Source organism: Salvelinus fontinalis, chromosome 23 (genome assembly GCF_029448725.1).
Source record: "Salvelinus fontinalis isolate EN_2023a chromosome 23, ASM2944872v1, whole genome shotgun sequence".
NCBI lineage: Eukaryota > Metazoa > Chordata > Actinopteri > Salmoniformes > Salmonidae > Salvelinus > Salvelinus fontinalis.
The window spans coordinates 1699597-1716791 of record NC_074687.1 but is presented as its reverse complement, the minus strand read 5'-3'; the positions used below and the strand labels follow the sequence as shown (position 1 = coordinate 1716791).

Here is a 17195-nt window from a genome sequence, read left to right as displayed (position 1 = left end):
CCCCAGCTTGATGCCTTCTCCCTAGAGACAGAGAGAGAGAGAGCAGCCCTATATGCCCCAGCTTGATGCCTTCTCCCTAGAGACAGAGAGAGAGAGCAGCCCTATATGCCCCAGCTTGATGCCTTCTCCCTAGAGACAGAGAGAGAGAGCAGCCCTATATGCCCCAGCTTGATGCCTTCTCCCTAGAGACAGAGAGAGAGAGCAGCCCTATATGCCCCAGCTTGATGCCTTCTCCCTAGAGACAGAGAGAGAGAGCAGCCCTATATGCCCCAGCTTGATGCCTTCTCCCTAGCCAGAAGCCCAGCAGCCTGTAGTTTGATGAAGAACAGAACAGTTTGCTCTCTAGCATGACTCCATTCTCTCCACTGGGAGTAGAGGCTGATCTGATAAAACCAATTAGTGTATCTCTGTTTTCCTCCCTGGCTTTCTAAACATGACATAAGGCAGTAGAAATGCCATGGCCCTATTGGATAACACATTCTGCTTTGGGAAAAACATGACTTACAACCTACATCATCATCATCATCATCATCAAATATCCTCCCTCTCCCCTCCTCCTCCTCCTCATCATGCAGGCCTTGAGGTCTCAGTATAAGTCTGTGTTCTCAAGGATTTTTTATTCACACACAGACTGGGTTAAATATAGATGAAGGTCCCAGAGCTCTGACTCCTACCTCCTCTCAGCAGTGTGCAGGTAGGCCAGCCCCCGTGTGACAGAGTGTGTGAAGGTGACTCCTACCTCCTCTCAGCAGCTCAGTGTGCAGGTAGGCCAGCCCCCGTGTGACAGAGTGTGTGGAGGTGACTCCTACCTCCTCTCAGCAGCTCAGTGTGCAGGTAGGCCAGCCCCCGTGTGACAGAGTGTGTGGAGGTGACTCCTACCTCCTCTCAGCAGCTCAGTGTGCAGGTAGGCCAGCCCCCGTGTGACAGAGTGTGTGAAGGTGACTCCTACCTCCTCTCACTAGCTCAGTGTGCAGGTAGGCCAGCCCCCGTGTGACAGAGTGTGTGGAGGTGACTCCTACCTCCTCTCAGCAGCTCAGTGTGCAGGTAGGCCAGCCCCCGTGTGACAGAGTGTGTGGAGGTGACTCCTACCTCCTCTCAGCAGCTCAGTGTGCAGGTAGGCCAGCCCCCGTGTGACAGAGTGTGTGAAGGTGACTCCTACCTCCTCTCACTAGCTCAGTGTGCAGGTAGGCCAGCCCCCGTGTGACAGAGTGTGTGGAGGTGACTCCTACCTCCTCTCAGCAGCTCAGTGTGCAGGTAGGCCAGCCCCCGTGTGACAGAGTGTGTGGAGGTGACTCCTACCTCCTCTCAGCAGCTCAGTGTGCAGGTAGGCCAGCCCCCGTGTGACAGAGTGTGTGAGGCGACAACAGCTGACCCAGTCTCCTGTCTGCAGACTCAGGTACTGACACAGAGAACCCTGGAGAGGAGGACAACAACATGACTTTACTGTTTCATCGTAGACAAACATACAGATAATGGTTGGACAGGTCGGTTGTCAGCTCACTTCCCACCAGAGTTAAAGCAGAGGAGGAGGAGGGAGAAGAGGAGGAAGAAGAGGAAGGGGAGGAGGAGGGAGAAGAGGAAGGGGAGGAGGATGGAGAAGAGGAAGGGGAGGAGGATGGAGAAGAGGAGGAAGGGGAGGAGGAGGAGGGAGAAGAGGAAGGGGAGGAGGATGGAGAAGAGGAAGGGGAGGAGGAGGAGGGAGAAGAGGAAGGGGAGGAGGAGGAGGGAGAAGAGGAGGGAGAAGAGGAAGGGGAGAAGAGGAAGGGGAGGAGGAGGGAGAAGAGGAAGGGGAGGAGGATGAGGGAGAAAAGTATGATGGGAAGAGGAATAAGAGAATGAGGAGGAGTGGAAAGAAAAGGAGAAGAAAGAGGTGGAGGTAGAATAAGAAGAGGAGGTAGAGAAAGAAGAAGAGGAGGGGGAAGAGGATGATGAGGAAGATGAGGAGGGAATAGAGGAAGGGGAAGAAGAGGAGGGAGAGTTACAGACATGCCCAAAGTGAGCTGCCGACTTATTTCAGTTTTGTTGTGTTTTTAGAATGAGATAAACACTCAAATCTAAGAATAATTCAAGACAATAAGTAACTTTGCCCCTCATGAAGTTTTGACTCTCGCTAGCTAGCTACACCACAAAAACCTACCCAGCAGGCTAACAAGATAGCCAGAAGGAACGAGCTAGAACAAACCTAGCCAGCAGGCTAACAAGCTAACCAGAAGAAACGAGCTAGAACAAACCTAGCCAGCAGCTAACAAGCTAGCCAGAAGAAACGAGCTAGAACAAACCTAGCCAGCGGGCTAACAAGCTAGCCAGAAGAAACAAGCTAGAACAAACCTAGCCAGCAGGCTAACAAGCTAGCCAGAAAAAATGAGCTAGAACAAACCTAACCAGCAGGCTAACAAGCTAGCCAGAAGAAATGAGCTAGGACAAACCTAGCCAGCAGGCTAACAAGCTAGCCAGAAGAAACGAGCTAGAACAAACCTAGCCAGCAGGCTAACAAGCTAGCCAGAAGAAACGAGCTAGAACAAACCTAGCCAGCAGGCTAACAAGCTAACCAGAAGAAACGAGCTAGAACAAACCTAGCCAGCAGGCTAACAAGCTAGCCAGAAGAAACGAGTTAGAACAAACCTAGCCAGCAGGCTAACAAGCTAGCCAGAAGAAACGAGCTAGGACAAACCTAGCCAGCAGGCTAACAAGCTAACCAGAAGAAACGAGCTAGAACAAACCTAGCCAGCGGGCTAACAAGCTAACCAGAAGAAACGAGCTAGAACAAACCTAGCCAGCAGGCTAACAAGCTAGCCAGAAGAAACGAGTTAGAACAAACCTAGCCAGCAGGCTAACAAGCTAGCCAGAAGAAACGAGCTAGAACAAACCTAGCCAGCAGGCTAACAAGCTAACCAGAAGAAACGAGCTAGAACAAACCTAGCCAGCAGGCTAACAAGCTAGCCAGAAGAAACGAGCTAGGACAAACCTAGCCAGCAGGCTAACAAGCTAACCAGAAGAAACGAGCTAGAACAAACCTAGCCAGCGGGCTAACAAGCTAACCAGAAGAAACGAGCTAGAACAAACCTAGCCAGCGGGCTAACAAGCTAGCCAGAAGAAACGAGCTAGAACAAACCTAGCAAGGGAAGTTAATACAACTACATCAAACGACCAAACTGAGTGAGTAAACCAGAAAGGAGCACGGACTCTAACTTTAAACGTATCTTCTGGGGGGTTTTTTTGTGTGTGAAGATGTTTCACTCTTTTGGCTGGTTTTTGAGCTAAATTAGAGCTAGCTAACAGACAAACAAAACCGGTTGCCATGGCACCGGAGGACATAGCAGTAGAAGGAGCCCACAGGCAGCAGGTCCCCACTCCCCCTCAGAGTCCCTTCTCTATCCTCCAGAGGCCAAACAAGCTTTTAAATAGGGATGCACCGATATTACATTATTGTCCCATACCGATATATAATATTTACCTTGACAAAAAACCCTGATACCGATACTGATAACCAATATTAAAAATGATTGTGGCCTTTTAAGCATTCTAGTACAGTTAAATAGTTCACACACACACACACAGCGGTCTAAGGCACTGCATCTCAGTGCAAGAGATGATCACTCAGCTACACATGCCTCTCCCTAATGTCAATATGACTTGTCCATTGATGTTCTGGTTAGTAATTATTGTCTTATTTCACTGTAGAGCCCCCAGCCCTACCCAATATGCCTTTTTGTTCCAAACCCCCACCAAACCATTAAACACAGGCTGAGTCTACTATGGTCACACGTGATAGGTCAATAAACACATGTCTACTATGGTCACGTGTGATAGGTCAATAAACACATGTCTACTATGGTCACGTGTGATAGGTCGATAAACACATGTCTACTATGGTCACGTGTGATAGGTCGAAGGTCACGGTAAGATGAGCACAACAACTCCACCGTCATTAATTGGAAAAAGCACCACAAACACTGTGACTGATAGATAGGTACAGACTCAGAGAAAAGCACCACAAACACTGTGACTGATAGATAGGTACAGACTCAGAGAAAAGCACCACAAACAAATCGAGGTAAACTTCAATGCTATTTGGCTCTAAACAGACAGTACATGGTGGCAGACTATCTGACCACTGTGACTGATAGAAAACTGAGGAAAACATTGACTAGGTACAGACTCAGTGAGCACCGTCTGGCTATAGAGACCGGTCGTCACAGACAAACCTGCCTGTCCAGAGAGGACAGTCTGGCTATAGAGACCGGTCGTCACAGACAAACCTGGCTGTCCAGAGAGGACAGTCTGGCTCTAGAGACCAGTCAGACAAACCTGGCTGTCCAGAGAGGACAGTCTGGCTATAGAGACCGGTCGTCACAGACAAACCTGGCTGCCCAGAAAGGACAGTCTGGCTATAGAGACCGGTCGTCACAGACAAACCTGCCTGTCCAGAGAGGACAGTCTGGCTATAGAGACCGGTCGTCACAGACAAACCAGCCTGTCCAGAGAGGACAGTCTGGCTATAGAGACCGGTCATCACAGACAAACCTGCCTGTCCAGAGAGGACAGTCTGGCTATAGAGACCGGTCGTCACAGACAAACCTGCCTGTCCAGAGAGGACAGTCTGGCTATAGAGACCGGTCGTCACAGACAAACCTGCCTGTCCAGAGAGGACAGTCTGACTATAGAGACCGGTCGTCACAGACAAACCTGGCTGTCCAGAGAGGACAGTCTGGCTATAGAGACCGGTCGTCACAGACAAACCTGGCTGCCCAGAAAGGACAGTCTGGCTATAGAGACCGGTCGTCACAGACAAACCTGCCTGTCCAGAGAGGACAGTCTGGCTATAGAGACCGGTCGTCACAGACAAACCAGCCTGTCCAGAGAGGACAGTCTGGCTATAGAGACCGGTCATCACAGACAAACCTGCCTGTCCAGAGAGGACAGTCTGGCTATAGAGACCGGTCGTCACAGACAAACCTGCCTGTCCAGAGAGGACAGTCTGGCTATAGAGACCGGTCGTCACAGACAAACCTGCCTGTCCAGAGAGGACAGTCTGACTATAGAGACCGGTCGTCACAGACAAACCTGGCTGCCCAGAGAGGACAGTCTGGCTATAGAGACCGGTCGTCACAGACAAACCTGGCTGCCCAGAGAGGACAGTCTGACTATAGAGACCGGTCGTCACAGACAAACCTGGCTGCCCAGAGAGGACAGTCTGGCTATAGAGACAGGTCGTCACAGACAAACCTGGCTGCCCAGAGAGGACAGTCTGGCTATAGAGACCGGTCGTCACAGACAAACCTGGCTGCCCAGAGAGGACAGTCTGGCTATAGAGACCGGTCGTCACAGACAAACCTGGCTGCCCAGAGAGGACAGTCTGGCTATAGAGACCGGTCGTCCCAGACAAACCTGCATGTCCAGAGAGGACAGGCTGTGCTCACTCTGCTCCAGGGGAGAGGTAGAGACAGAGCTGCATTTCCTATTACACTGTGACAAATACTCAGACCTAAGAGATTATGTATGTATACTTTCAAAATGTAAGTAATAATGAACTTGCCATGTCAATAAAGTCAATTGAATTGAATTGAAATTGAGAGGAAGAGATGGATAGAGAGAGAGGAAGAGATGGATAGAGAGAGAGGAAGAGATGGATGGAGAGAGAGAGAGATGGATGGAGAGAGAGAGAGGAAGAGATGGATGGAGAGAGAGGAAGAGATGGATGGAGAGAGAGGAAGAGATGGATGGAGAGAGAGGAAGAGATGGATAGAGAGAGGAAGAGATGGATGGAGAGAGAGGAAGAGATGGATAGAGAGAGAGGAAGAGATGGATAGAGAGAGAGGAAGAGATGGATGGAGAGAGAGAAGGAGATGGATGGAGAGAGGAAGAGATGGATGGAGAGAGAGGAAGAGATGGATGAGAGAGAGAGAGGAAGAGATGGATAGAGAGAGAGGAAGAGATGGATGGAGAGAGAGGAAGAGATGGATGGAGAGAGAGGAAGAGATGGATGGAGAGAGAGGAAGAGATGGATAGAGAGAGAGGAAGAGATGGATAGAGAGAGAGGAAGAGATGGATAGAGAGAGAGGAAGAGATGGATGGAGAGAGAGGAAGAGATGGATGGAGAGAGAGGAAGAGATGGATGGAGAGAGAGGAAGAGATGGATAGAGAGAGAGGAAGAGATGGATAGAGAAAGAGGAAGAGATGGATGGAGAGAGAGGAAGAGATGGATGGAGAGAGAGGAAGAGATGGATAGAGAGAGAGAGAGGAAGAGATGGATGGAGAGAGAGGAAGAGATGGATGGAGAGAGAGGAAGAGATGGATGGAGAGAGAGGAAGAGATGGATGGAGAGAGAGGAAGAGATGGATGGAGAGAGAGGAAGAGATGGATGGAGAGAGAGAAGGAGATGGATAGAGAGAGAGGAAGAGATGGATGGAGAGAGAGGAAGAGATGGATGGAGAGAGAGGAAGAGATGGATGGAGAGAGGAAGAGATGGATAGAGAGAGGAAGAGATGGATGGAGAGAGAGAAGGAGATGGATGGAGAGAGGAAGAGATGGATAGAGAGAGAGGAAGAGATGGATAGAGAGAGAGGAAGAGATGGATAGAGAGAGAGGAAGAGATGGATAGAGAGAGAGGAAGAGATGGATGGAGAGAGGAAGAGATGGATAGAGAGAGAGAGAGGAAGAGATGGATAGAGAGAGAGGAAGAGATGGATAGAGAGAGAGGAAGAGATGGATAGAGAGAGAGAGAGGAAGAGATGGATAGAGAGAGAGGAAGAGATGGATAGAGAGAGAGGAAGAGATGGATGGAGAGAGAGGAAGAGATGGATGGAGAGAGAGGAAGAGATGGATAGAGAGAGAGGAAGAGATGGATAGAGAGAGAGGAAGAGATGGATGGAGAGAGAGGAAGAGATGGATAGAGAGAGAGGAAGAGATGGATAGAGAGAGAGGAAGAGATGGATGGAGAGAGAGGAAGAGATGGATGGAGAGAGAGGAAGAGATGGATAGAGAGAGAGGAAGAGATGGATAGAGAGAGAGGAAGAGATGGATAGAGAGAGAGGAAGAGATGGATGGAGAGAGAGGAAGAGATGGATGGAGAGAGAGGAAGAGATGGATGGAGAGAGAGGAAGAGATGGATAGAGAGAGAGGAAGAGATGGATAGAGAGAGAGGAAGAGATGGATGGAGAGAGAGGAAGAGATGGATGGAGAGAGAGGAAGAGATGGATAGAGAGAGAGAGAGGAAGAGATGGATGGAGAGAGAGGAAGAGATGGATGGAGAGAGAGGAAGAGATGGATGGAGAGAGAGGAAGAGATGGATGGAGAGAGAGGAAGAGATGGATGGAGAGAGGAAGAGATGGATAGAGAGAGAGGAAGAGATGGATAGAGAGAGAGGAAGAGATGGATGGAGAGAGAGAGGAAGAGATGGATGGAGAGAGAGGAAGAGATGGATAGAGAGAGAGGAAGAGATGGATAGAGAGAGGAAGAGATGGATGGAGAGAGAGGAAGAGATGGATAGAGAGAGAGGAAGAGATGGATGGAGAGAGAGAGGAAGAGATGGATGGAGAGAGAGAGAGAGGAAGAGATGGATGGAGAGAGAGGAAGAGATGGATGGAGAGAGAGGAAGAGATGGATGGAGAGAGAGGAAGAGATGGATGGAGAGAGAGGAAGAGATGGATGGAGAGAGGAAGAGATGGATAGAGAGAGGAAGAGATGGATGGAGAGAGAGGAAGAGATGGATAGAGAGAGAGGAAGAGATGGATGGAGAGAGAGAGGAAGAGATGGATGGAGAGAGAGGAAGAGATGGATGGAGAGAGAGGAAGAGATGGATGGAGAGAGAGGAAGAGATGGATGGAGAGAGAGAAGGAGATGGATAGAGAGAGAGGAAGAGATGGATAGAGAGAGAGGGAGAGGAAGAGATGGATAGAGAGAGAGGGAGAGGAAGAGATGGATGGAGAGAGAGGAAGAGATGGCTAGAGAGAGAGGAAGAGATGGATGGAGAGAGAGGAAGAGATGGATAGAGAGAGGAAGAGATGGATGGAGAGAGAGGAAGAGATGGATAGAGAGAGAGGGAGAGGAAGAGATGGATAGAGAGAGAGGGAGAGGAAGAGATGGATGGAGAGAGAGGAAGAGATGGATGGAGAGAGGAAGAGATGGATAGAGAGAGAGGGAGAGGAAGAGATGGATAGAGAGAGAGGGAGAGGAAGAGATGGATGGAGAGAGAGGAAGAGATGGCTAGAGAGAGAGGAAGAGATGGATGGAGAGAGAGGAAGAGATGGATGGAGAGAGAGGAAGAGATGGATGGAGAGAGAGGAAGAGATGGATAGAGAGAGAGGAAGAGATGGATGGAGAGAGAGGAAGAGATGGATGGAGAGAGAGGAAGAGATGGATGGAGAGAGAGGAAGAGATGGATGGAGAGAGGAAGAGATGGATAGAGAGAGAGGAAGAGATGGATGGAGAGAGAGGAAGAGATGGATGGAGAGAGAGGAAGAGATGGATGAGAGAGAGGAAGAGATGGATGGAGAGAGAGGAAGAGATGGATAGAGAGAGAGGAAGAGATGGATAGAGAGAGAGGAAGAGATGGATAGAGAGAGAGGATGAGATGGATAGAGAGAGAGAGAGATGGATGAGAGAGAGAGAGGAAGAGATGGATAGAGAGAGAGGAAGAGATGGATGGAGAGAGAGGAAGAGATGGATGAGAGAGAGGAAGAGATGGATGGAGAGAGAGGAAGAGATGGATAGAGAGAGAGGAAGAGATGGATGAGAGAGAGGAAGAGATGGATGGAGAGAGAGGAAGAGATGGATAGAGAGAGAGGAAGAGATGGATGGAGAGAGAGGAAGAGATGGATGGAGAGAGAGGAAGAGATGGATGGAGAGAGAGGAAGAGATGGATGGAGAGAGAGGAAGAGATGGATAGAGAGAGAGGAAGAGATGGAGGGAGAGAGAGGGAGAGATGGATAGAGAGAGAGGAAGAGATGGATGGAGAGAGGAAGAGATGGATGGAGAGAGAGGAAGAGATGGATGGAGAGAGAGGAAGAGATGGATGGAGAGAGAGGAAGAGATGGATAGAGAGAGAGGAAGAGATGGATAGAGAGAGAGGAAGAGATGGATGGAGAGAGAGGAAGAGATGGATGGAGAGAGAGGAAGAGATGGATGGAGAGAGGAAGAGATGGATGGAGAGAGGAAGAGATGGATAGAGAGAGAGGAAGAGATGGATGGAGAGAGAGGAAGAGATGGATGGAGAGAGAGAGGAAGAGATGGATGGAGAGAGAGGAAGAGATGGATAGAGAGAGAGGAAGAGATGGATGGAGAGAGAGGAAGAGATGGATGGAGAGAGAGGAAGAGATGGATGGAGAGAGAGGAAGAGATGGATGGAGAGAGAGGAAGAGATGGATAGAGAGAGAGGAAGAGATGGATGGAGAGAGAGGGAGATGGATAGAGAGAGAGGAAGAGATGGGTGGAGAGAGAGGAAGAGATGGATAGAGAGAGAGGGAGAGGAAGAGATGGATGGAGAGAGAGGAAGAGATGGATAGAGAGAGAGGAAGAGATGGATGGAGAGAGAGGAAGAGATGGATGGAGAGAGAGGAAGAGATGGATGGAGAGAGAGGAAGAGATGGATAGAGAGAGAGGAAGAGATGGATAGAGAGAGAGGAAGAGATGGATAGAGAGAGAGGAAGAGATGGATAGAGAGAGAGAGAGGAAGAGATGGATGGAGAGAGAGGAAGAGATGGATGGAGAGAGAGGAAGAGATGGATAGAGAGAGAGAGAGGAAGAGATGGATGGAGAGAGAGGAAGAGATGGATGGAGAGAGAGGAAGAGATGGATGGAGAGAGAGGAAGAGATGGATAGAGAGAGAGAGAGGAAGAGATGGATGGAGAGAGAGGAAGAGATGGATAGAGAGAGAGGAAGAGATGGATAGAGAGAGGAAGAGATGGATAGAGAGAGAGGAAGAGATGGATGGAGAGAGAGAGAGGAAGAGATGGATGGAGAGAGAGGAAGAGATGGATGGAGAGAGAGGAAGAGATGGATAGAGAGAGAGGAAGAGATGGATAGAGAGAGAGGAAGAGATGGATAGAGAGAGAGGAAGAGATGGATAGAGAGAGAGGAAGAGATGGATGGAGAGAGGAAGAGATGGATAGAGAGAGAGAGAGGAAGAGATGGGTGGAGAGAGAGGAAGAGATGGATAGAGAGAGAGGAAGAGATGGATGGAGAGAGAGGAAGAGATGGATGGAGAGAGAGGAAGAGATGGATGGAGAGAGGAAGAGATGGATGGAGAGAGAGGAAGAGATGGATGGAGAGAGAGGAAGAGATGGATGGAGAGAGAGGAAGAGATGGATGGAGAGAGAGAGAGGAAGAGATGGATAGAGAGAGAGGAAGAGATGGATAGAGAGAGAGGAAGAGATGGAGAGAGAGAGAGGAAGAGATGGATAGAGAGAGAGGAAGAGATGGATAGAGAGAGAGGAAGAGATGGATGGAGAGAGGAAGAGATGATAGAGAGAGAGGAAGAGATGGATAGAGAGAGAGGAAGAGATGGATGGAGAGAGGAAGAGATGATAGAGAGAGAGGAAGAGATGGATAGAGAGAGAGGAAGAGATGGATGGAGAGAGGAAGAGATGATAGAGAGAGAGGAAGAGATGATAGAGAGAGAGGAAGAGATGGATGGAGAGAGAGGAAGAGATGGATGGAGAGAGAGGAAGAGATGGATGGAGAGAGAGGAAGAGATGGATAGAGAGAGAGAGAGGAAGAGATGGATGGAGAGAGAGGAAGAGATGGATAGAGAGAGAGGAAGAGATGGATGGAGAGAGAGAAGGAGATGGATGGAGAGAGAGGAAGAGATGGATGGAGAGAGAGAGGAAGAGATGGATGGAGAGAGAGGAAGAGATGGATGAGAGAGAGAGAGGAAGAGATGGATGGAGAGAGAGGAAGAGATGGATAGAGAGAGAGGAAGAGATGGATGGAGAGAGAGGAAGAGATGGATGGAGAGAGAGAGAGGAAGAGATGGATGGAGAGAGAGAGAGGAAGAGATGGATGGAGAGAGAGAGAGGAAGAGATGGATGGAGAGAGAGGAAGAGATGGATGGAGAGAGAGGAAGAGATGGATAGAGAGAGAGGAAGAGATGGATGGAGAGAGAGAGGAAGAGATGGATGGAGCGAGAGGAAGAGATGGATGGAGAGAGAGGAAGAGATGGATGGAGTGAGAGGAAGAGATGGATGGAGAGAGAGGAAGAGATGGATGGAGAGAGAGGAAGAGATGGATGGAGAGAGAGGAAGAGATGGATGGAGAGAGGAAGAGATGGATGGAGAGAGAGGAAGAGATGGATGGAGAGAGAGGAAGAGATGGATGGAGAGAGAGGAAGATATGGATGAGAGAGAGGAAGAGATGGATGGAGAGAGAGGAAGAGATGGATGGAGAGAGGAAGAGATGGATAGAGAGAGGAAGAGATGGATGGAGAGAGAGGAAGAGATGGATGGAGAGAGAGGAAGAGATGGATGGAGAGAGAGGAAGAGATGGATAGAGAGAGAGGAAGAGATGGATGGAGAGAGGGGAAGAGATGGATGGAGAGAGAGGAAGAGATGGATAGAGAGAGGAAGAGATGGATAGAGAGAGGAAGAGATGGATAGAGAGAGAGGAAGAGATGGATAGAGAGAGAGGAAGAGATGGATGGAGAGAGAGGAAGAGATGGATGGAAAAAGAGGAAGCTTCAGATTATTAATTGCTTCAGTATAACCTGCCAAAGTTAGATACTTCAAGGCTCTAAGACTTCGGGATCATCAGGGTATATACGTTTATGACTGCGGGATCATCAGGGTATATACGTGAGGGCTGTGAGACAGTGGATGAAGTTAATGACTGTCTGGCTGGGCTGGGGGACAGTGGATGAAGGTTAGGACTGTCTGGCTGGGCTGTGGGACAGTGGATGAAGTTAATGACTGCCTGGCTGGGCTGGGGGACACTAGATGAAGTTAATGACTGCCTGGCTGGGCTGGGGGACAGTAGATGAAGGTTATGACTGTCTGGCTGGGCTGGGGGACAGTAGATGAAGTTAATGACTGTCTGGCTGGGCTGGGGGACAGTAGATGAAGTCTAGGACTGTCTGGCTGGGTTGGGGGACAGTAGATGAAGTTAATGACTGTCTGGCTGGGCTGGGGAACAGTAGATGAAGTTAATGACTGTCTGGCTGGGCTGGGGGACAGTAGATGAAGTTAATGACTGTCTGGCTGGGCTGGGGGACAGTAGATGAAGTTAATGACTGTCTGGCTGGGCTGGGGGACAGTAGATGAAGTTAATGACTGTCTGGCTGGGTTGGGGGACAGTAGATGAAGTTAATGACTGTCTGGCTGGGCTGGGGGACAGTAGATGAAGTTAATGACTGTCTGGCTGGGCTGGGGGACAGTAGATGAAGTTAATGACTGTCTGGCTGGGCTGGGGGACAGTAGATGAAGTTAATGACTGTCTGGCTGGGCTGGGGGACAGTAGATGAAGTTAATGACTGCCTGGCTGGGCTGGGGGACAGTAGATGAAGGTTATGACTGTCTGGCTGGGCTGGGGGACAGTAGATGAAGTTAATGACTGTCTGGCTGGGCTGGGGGACAGTAGATGAAGTCTAGGACTGTCTGGCTGGGCTGGGGGACAGTAGATGAAGTTAATGACTGTCTGGCTGGGCTGGGGGACAGTAGATGAAGGTTATGACTGTCTGGCTGGGCTGGGGGACAGTAGATGAAGTTAATGACTGTCTGGCTGGGCTGGGGGACAGTAGATGAAGTTAATGACTGTCTGGCTGGGTTGGGGGACAGTAGATGAAGTTAATGACTGTCTGGCTGGGTTGGGGGACAGTGGATGAAGTCTAGGACTGTCTGGCTGGGCTGGGGGACAGTAGATGAAGTCTAGGACTGTCTGGCTGGGCTGGGGGACAGTAGATGAAGTTAATGACTGTCTGGCTGGGTTGGGAGACAGTCGATGAAGTCTAGGACTGTCTGGCTGGGCTGGGGGACAGTAGATGAAGTCTAGGACTGTCTGGCTGGGCTGGGGGACAGTAGATGAAGTTAATGACTGTCTGGCTGGGTTGGGGGACAGTGGATGAAGTTAATGACTGTCTGGCTGGGCTGGGGGACAGTAGATGAAGTTAATGACTGTCTGGCTGGGCTGGGGGACAGTAGATGAAGTCTAGGACTGTCTGGCTGGGCTGGGGGACAGTGGATGAAGTTAATGACTGTCTGGCTGGGCTGGGGGACAGTAGATGAAGTCTAGGACTGCCTGGCTGGGCTGGGGGACAGTAGATGAAGTTAATGACTGTCTGGCTGGGCTGGGGGACAGTAGATGAAGTCTAGGACTGTCTGGCTGGGCTGGGGGACAGTGGATGAAGTTAATGACTGTCTGGCTGGGCTGGGGGACAGTAGATGAAGTCTAGGACTGTCTGGCTGGGCTGGGGGACAGTGGATGAAGTTAATGACTGTCTGGCTGGGCTGGGGGACACTAGATGAAGTTAATGACTGCCTGGCTGGGCTGGGGGACAGTAGATGAAGTTAATGACTGTCTGGCTGGGCTGGGGGACAGTAGATGAAGTCTAGGACTGTCTGGCTGGGCTGGGGGACAGTAGATGAAGTTAATGACTGTCTGGCTGGGTTGGGGGACAGTAGATGAAGTCTAGGACTGTCTGGCTGGGTTGGGGGACAGTAGATGAAGTTAATGACTGTCTGGCTGGGCTGGGGGACAGTAGATGAAGGTTATGACTGTCTGGCTGGGCTGGGGGACAGTAGATGAAGTTAATGACTGTCTGGCTGGGCTGGGGGACAGTAGATGAAGTCTAGGACTGTCTGGCTGGGCTGGGGGACAGTAGATGAAGTTAATGACTGTCTGGCTGGGTTGGGAGACAGTCGATGAAGTCTAGGACTGTCTGGCTGGGCTGGGGGACAGTAGATGAAGTCTAGGACTGTCTGGCTGGGCTGGGGGACAGTAGATGAAGTTAATGACTGTCTGGCTGGGTTGGGGGACAGTGGATGAAGTTAATGACTGTCTGGCTGGGCTGGGGGACAGTAGATGAAGTTAATGACTGTCTGGCTGGGCTGGGGGACAGTAGATGAAGTCTAGGACTGTCTGGCTGGGCTGGGGGACAGTGGATGAAGTTAATGACTGTCTGGCTGGGCTGGGGGACAGTAGATGAAGTCTAGGACTGCCTGGCTGGGCTGGGGGACAGTAGATGAAGTTAATGACTGTCTGGCTGGGCTGGGGGACAGTAGATGAAGTCTAGGACTGTCTGGCTGGGCTGGGGGACAGTGGATGAAGTTAATGACTGTCTGGCTGGGCTGGGGGACAGTAGATGAAGTCTAGGACTGCCTGGCTGGGCTGGGGGACAGTAGATGAAGTTAATGACTGTCTGGCTGGGTTGGGGGACAGTAGATGCGTCTTGATGATTCCAATAGAACTGCTAACCGGCATTACACGGGGATAGTGATGAATAACTCCCTGGTATCAACCAATGACAATCCATGATCCAAACAACAGGTCTTATAATAGTATAGAACAGATAGAGGATGACAGTGGTGAAAGATAGATAGGCTGTGTCAAAGGACAGGAGACTGGATTTGAACATTTGCTGACACCAGAGGCTGTGGCATTACCCCTAGACCAGCCAGGCCACAGTGGGTACAGTACTCACATGAGGGTAATATTCCAGCCAGGCCAGTGGGTACAGTACTCACATGAGGGTAATATTCCAGCCAGGCCAGTGGGTACAGTACTCACATGAGGGTAATATTCCAGCCAGGCCACAGTGGGTACAGTACTCAAATGAGGGTAATATTCCAGCCAGGCCACAGTGGGTACAGTACTCACATGATGGTAATATTCCAGCCAGGCCACAGTGGGTACAGTACTCACATGAGGGTAATATTCCAGCCAGGCCAGTGGGTACAGTACTCACATGAGGGTAATATTCCAGCCAGGCCAGTGGGTACAGTACTCACATGAGGGTAATATTCCAGCCAGGCCACAGTGGGTACAGTACTCACATGAGGGTAATATTCCAGCCAGGCCACAGTGGGTACAGTACTCACATGAGGGTAATATTCCAGCCAGGCCACAGTGGGTACAGTACTCACATGAGGGTAATATTCCAGCCAGGCCAGTGGGTACAGTACTCACATGAGGGTAATATTCCAGCCAGGCCACAGTGGGTACAGTACTCACATAAGGGTAATATTCCAGCCTGGCCACAGTGGGTACAGTACTCACATGAGGGTAATATTCCAGCCAGGCCACAGTGGGTACAGTACTCACATGAGGGTAATATTCCAGCCAGGCCACAGTGGGTACAGTACTCACATGAGGGTAATATTCCAGCCTGGCCACAGTGGGTACAGTACTCACATGAGGGTAATATTCCAGCCAGGCCACAGTGGGTACAGTACTCACATGAGGGTAATATTCCAGCCAGGCCACAGTGGGTACAGTACTCACATGAGGGTAATATTCCAGCCAGGCCAGTGGGTACAGTACTCACATGAGGGTAATATTCCAGCCAGGCCACAGTGGGTACAGTACTCACATGAGGGTAATATTCCAGCCAGGCCACAGTGGGTACAGTACTCACATGAGGGTAATATTCCAGCCAGGCCACAGTGGATACAGTACTCACATGAGGGTAATATTCCAGCCTGGCCACAGTGGGTACAGTACTCACATGAGGGTAATATTCCAGCCAGGCCACAGTGGGTACAGTACTCACATGAGGGTAATATTCCAGCCAGGCCACAGTGGGTACAGTACTCACATGAGGGTAATATTCCAGCCAGGCCAGTGGGTACAGTACTCACATGAGGGTAATATTCCAGCCAGGCCACAGTGGGTATAGTACTCACATGAGGGTAATATTCCAGCCTGGCCACAGTGGGTACAGTACTCACATGAGGGTAATATTCCAGCCAGGCCACAGTGGGTACAGTACTCACATGAGGGTAATATTCCAGCCAGGCCAGTGGGTACAGTACTCACATGAGGGTAATATTCCAGCCAGGCCACAGTGGGTCCAGTACTCACATGAGGGTAATATTCCAGCCAGGCCACAGTGGGTACAGTACTCACATGAGGGTAATATTCCAGCCTGGCCACAGTGGGTACAGTACTCACATGAGGGTAATATTCCAGCCTGGCCACAGTGGGTACAGTACTCACATGAGGGTAATATTCCAGCCAGGCCACAGTGGGTACAGTACTCACATGAGGGTAATATTCCAGCCAGGCCACAGTGGGTACAGTACTCACATGAGGGTAATATTCCAGCCAGGCCACAGTGGGTACAGTACTCACATGAGGGTAATATTCCAGCCAGGCCAGTGGGTACAGTACTCACATGAGGGTAATATTCCAGCCAGGCCACAGTGGGTACAGTACTCACATAAGGGTAATATTCCAGCCTGGCCACAGTGGGTACAGTACTCACATGAGGGTAATATTCCAGCCAGGCCACAGTGGGTACAGTACTCACATGAGGGTAATATTCCAGCCAGGCCACAGTGGGTACAGTACTCACATGAGGGTAATATTCCAGCCTGGCCACAGTGGGTACAGTACTCACATGAGGGTAATATTCCAGCCAGGCCACAGTGGGTACAGTACTCACATGAGGGTAATATTCCAGCCAGGCCACAGTGGGTACAGTACTCACATGAGGGTAATATTCCAGCCAGGCCAGTGGGTACAGTACTCACATGAGGGTAATATTCCAGCCAGGCCACAGTGGGTACAGTACTCACATGAGGGTAATATTCCAGCCAGGCCACAGTGGGTACAGTACTCACATGAGGGTAATATTCCAGCCAGGCCACAGTGGATACAGTACTCACATGAGGGTAATATTCCAGCCTGGCCACAGTGGGTACAGTACTCACATGAGGGTAATATTCCAGCCAGGCCACAGTGGGTACAGTACTCACATGAGGGTAATATTCCAGCCAGGCCACAGTGGGTACAGTACTCACATGAGGGTAATATTCCAGCCAGGCCAGTGGGTACAGTACTCACATGAGGGTAATATTCCAGCCAGGCCACAGTGGGTATAGTACTCACATGAGGGTAATATTCCAGCCTGGCCACAGTGGGTACAGTACTCACATGAGGGTAATATTCCAGCCAGGCCACAGTGGGTACAGTACTCACATGAGGGTAATATTCCAGCCAGGCCAGTGGGTACAGTACTCACATGAGGGTAATATTCCAGCCAGGCCACA

The 17195-nt window shown here is 50.2% G+C and overlaps 1 protein-coding gene across 1 annotated transcript in view; it reads right to left on the bottom strand.

Annotated features, from left to right (window-relative positions):
• The window catches only part of LOC129821559 (bone morphogenetic protein receptor type-2-like), a 120720-nt gene that overhangs the window by 31930 nt on the left and 71595 nt on the right, over positions 1-17195 (bottom strand). Inside the window, exon 7 of the mRNA XM_055879221.1 lies at positions 1300-1414. Coding sequence (XP_055735196.1) covers positions 1300-1414 — 115 coding nt within the window. The remainder of the gene's footprint in view (positions 1-1299; positions 1415-17195) is intronic.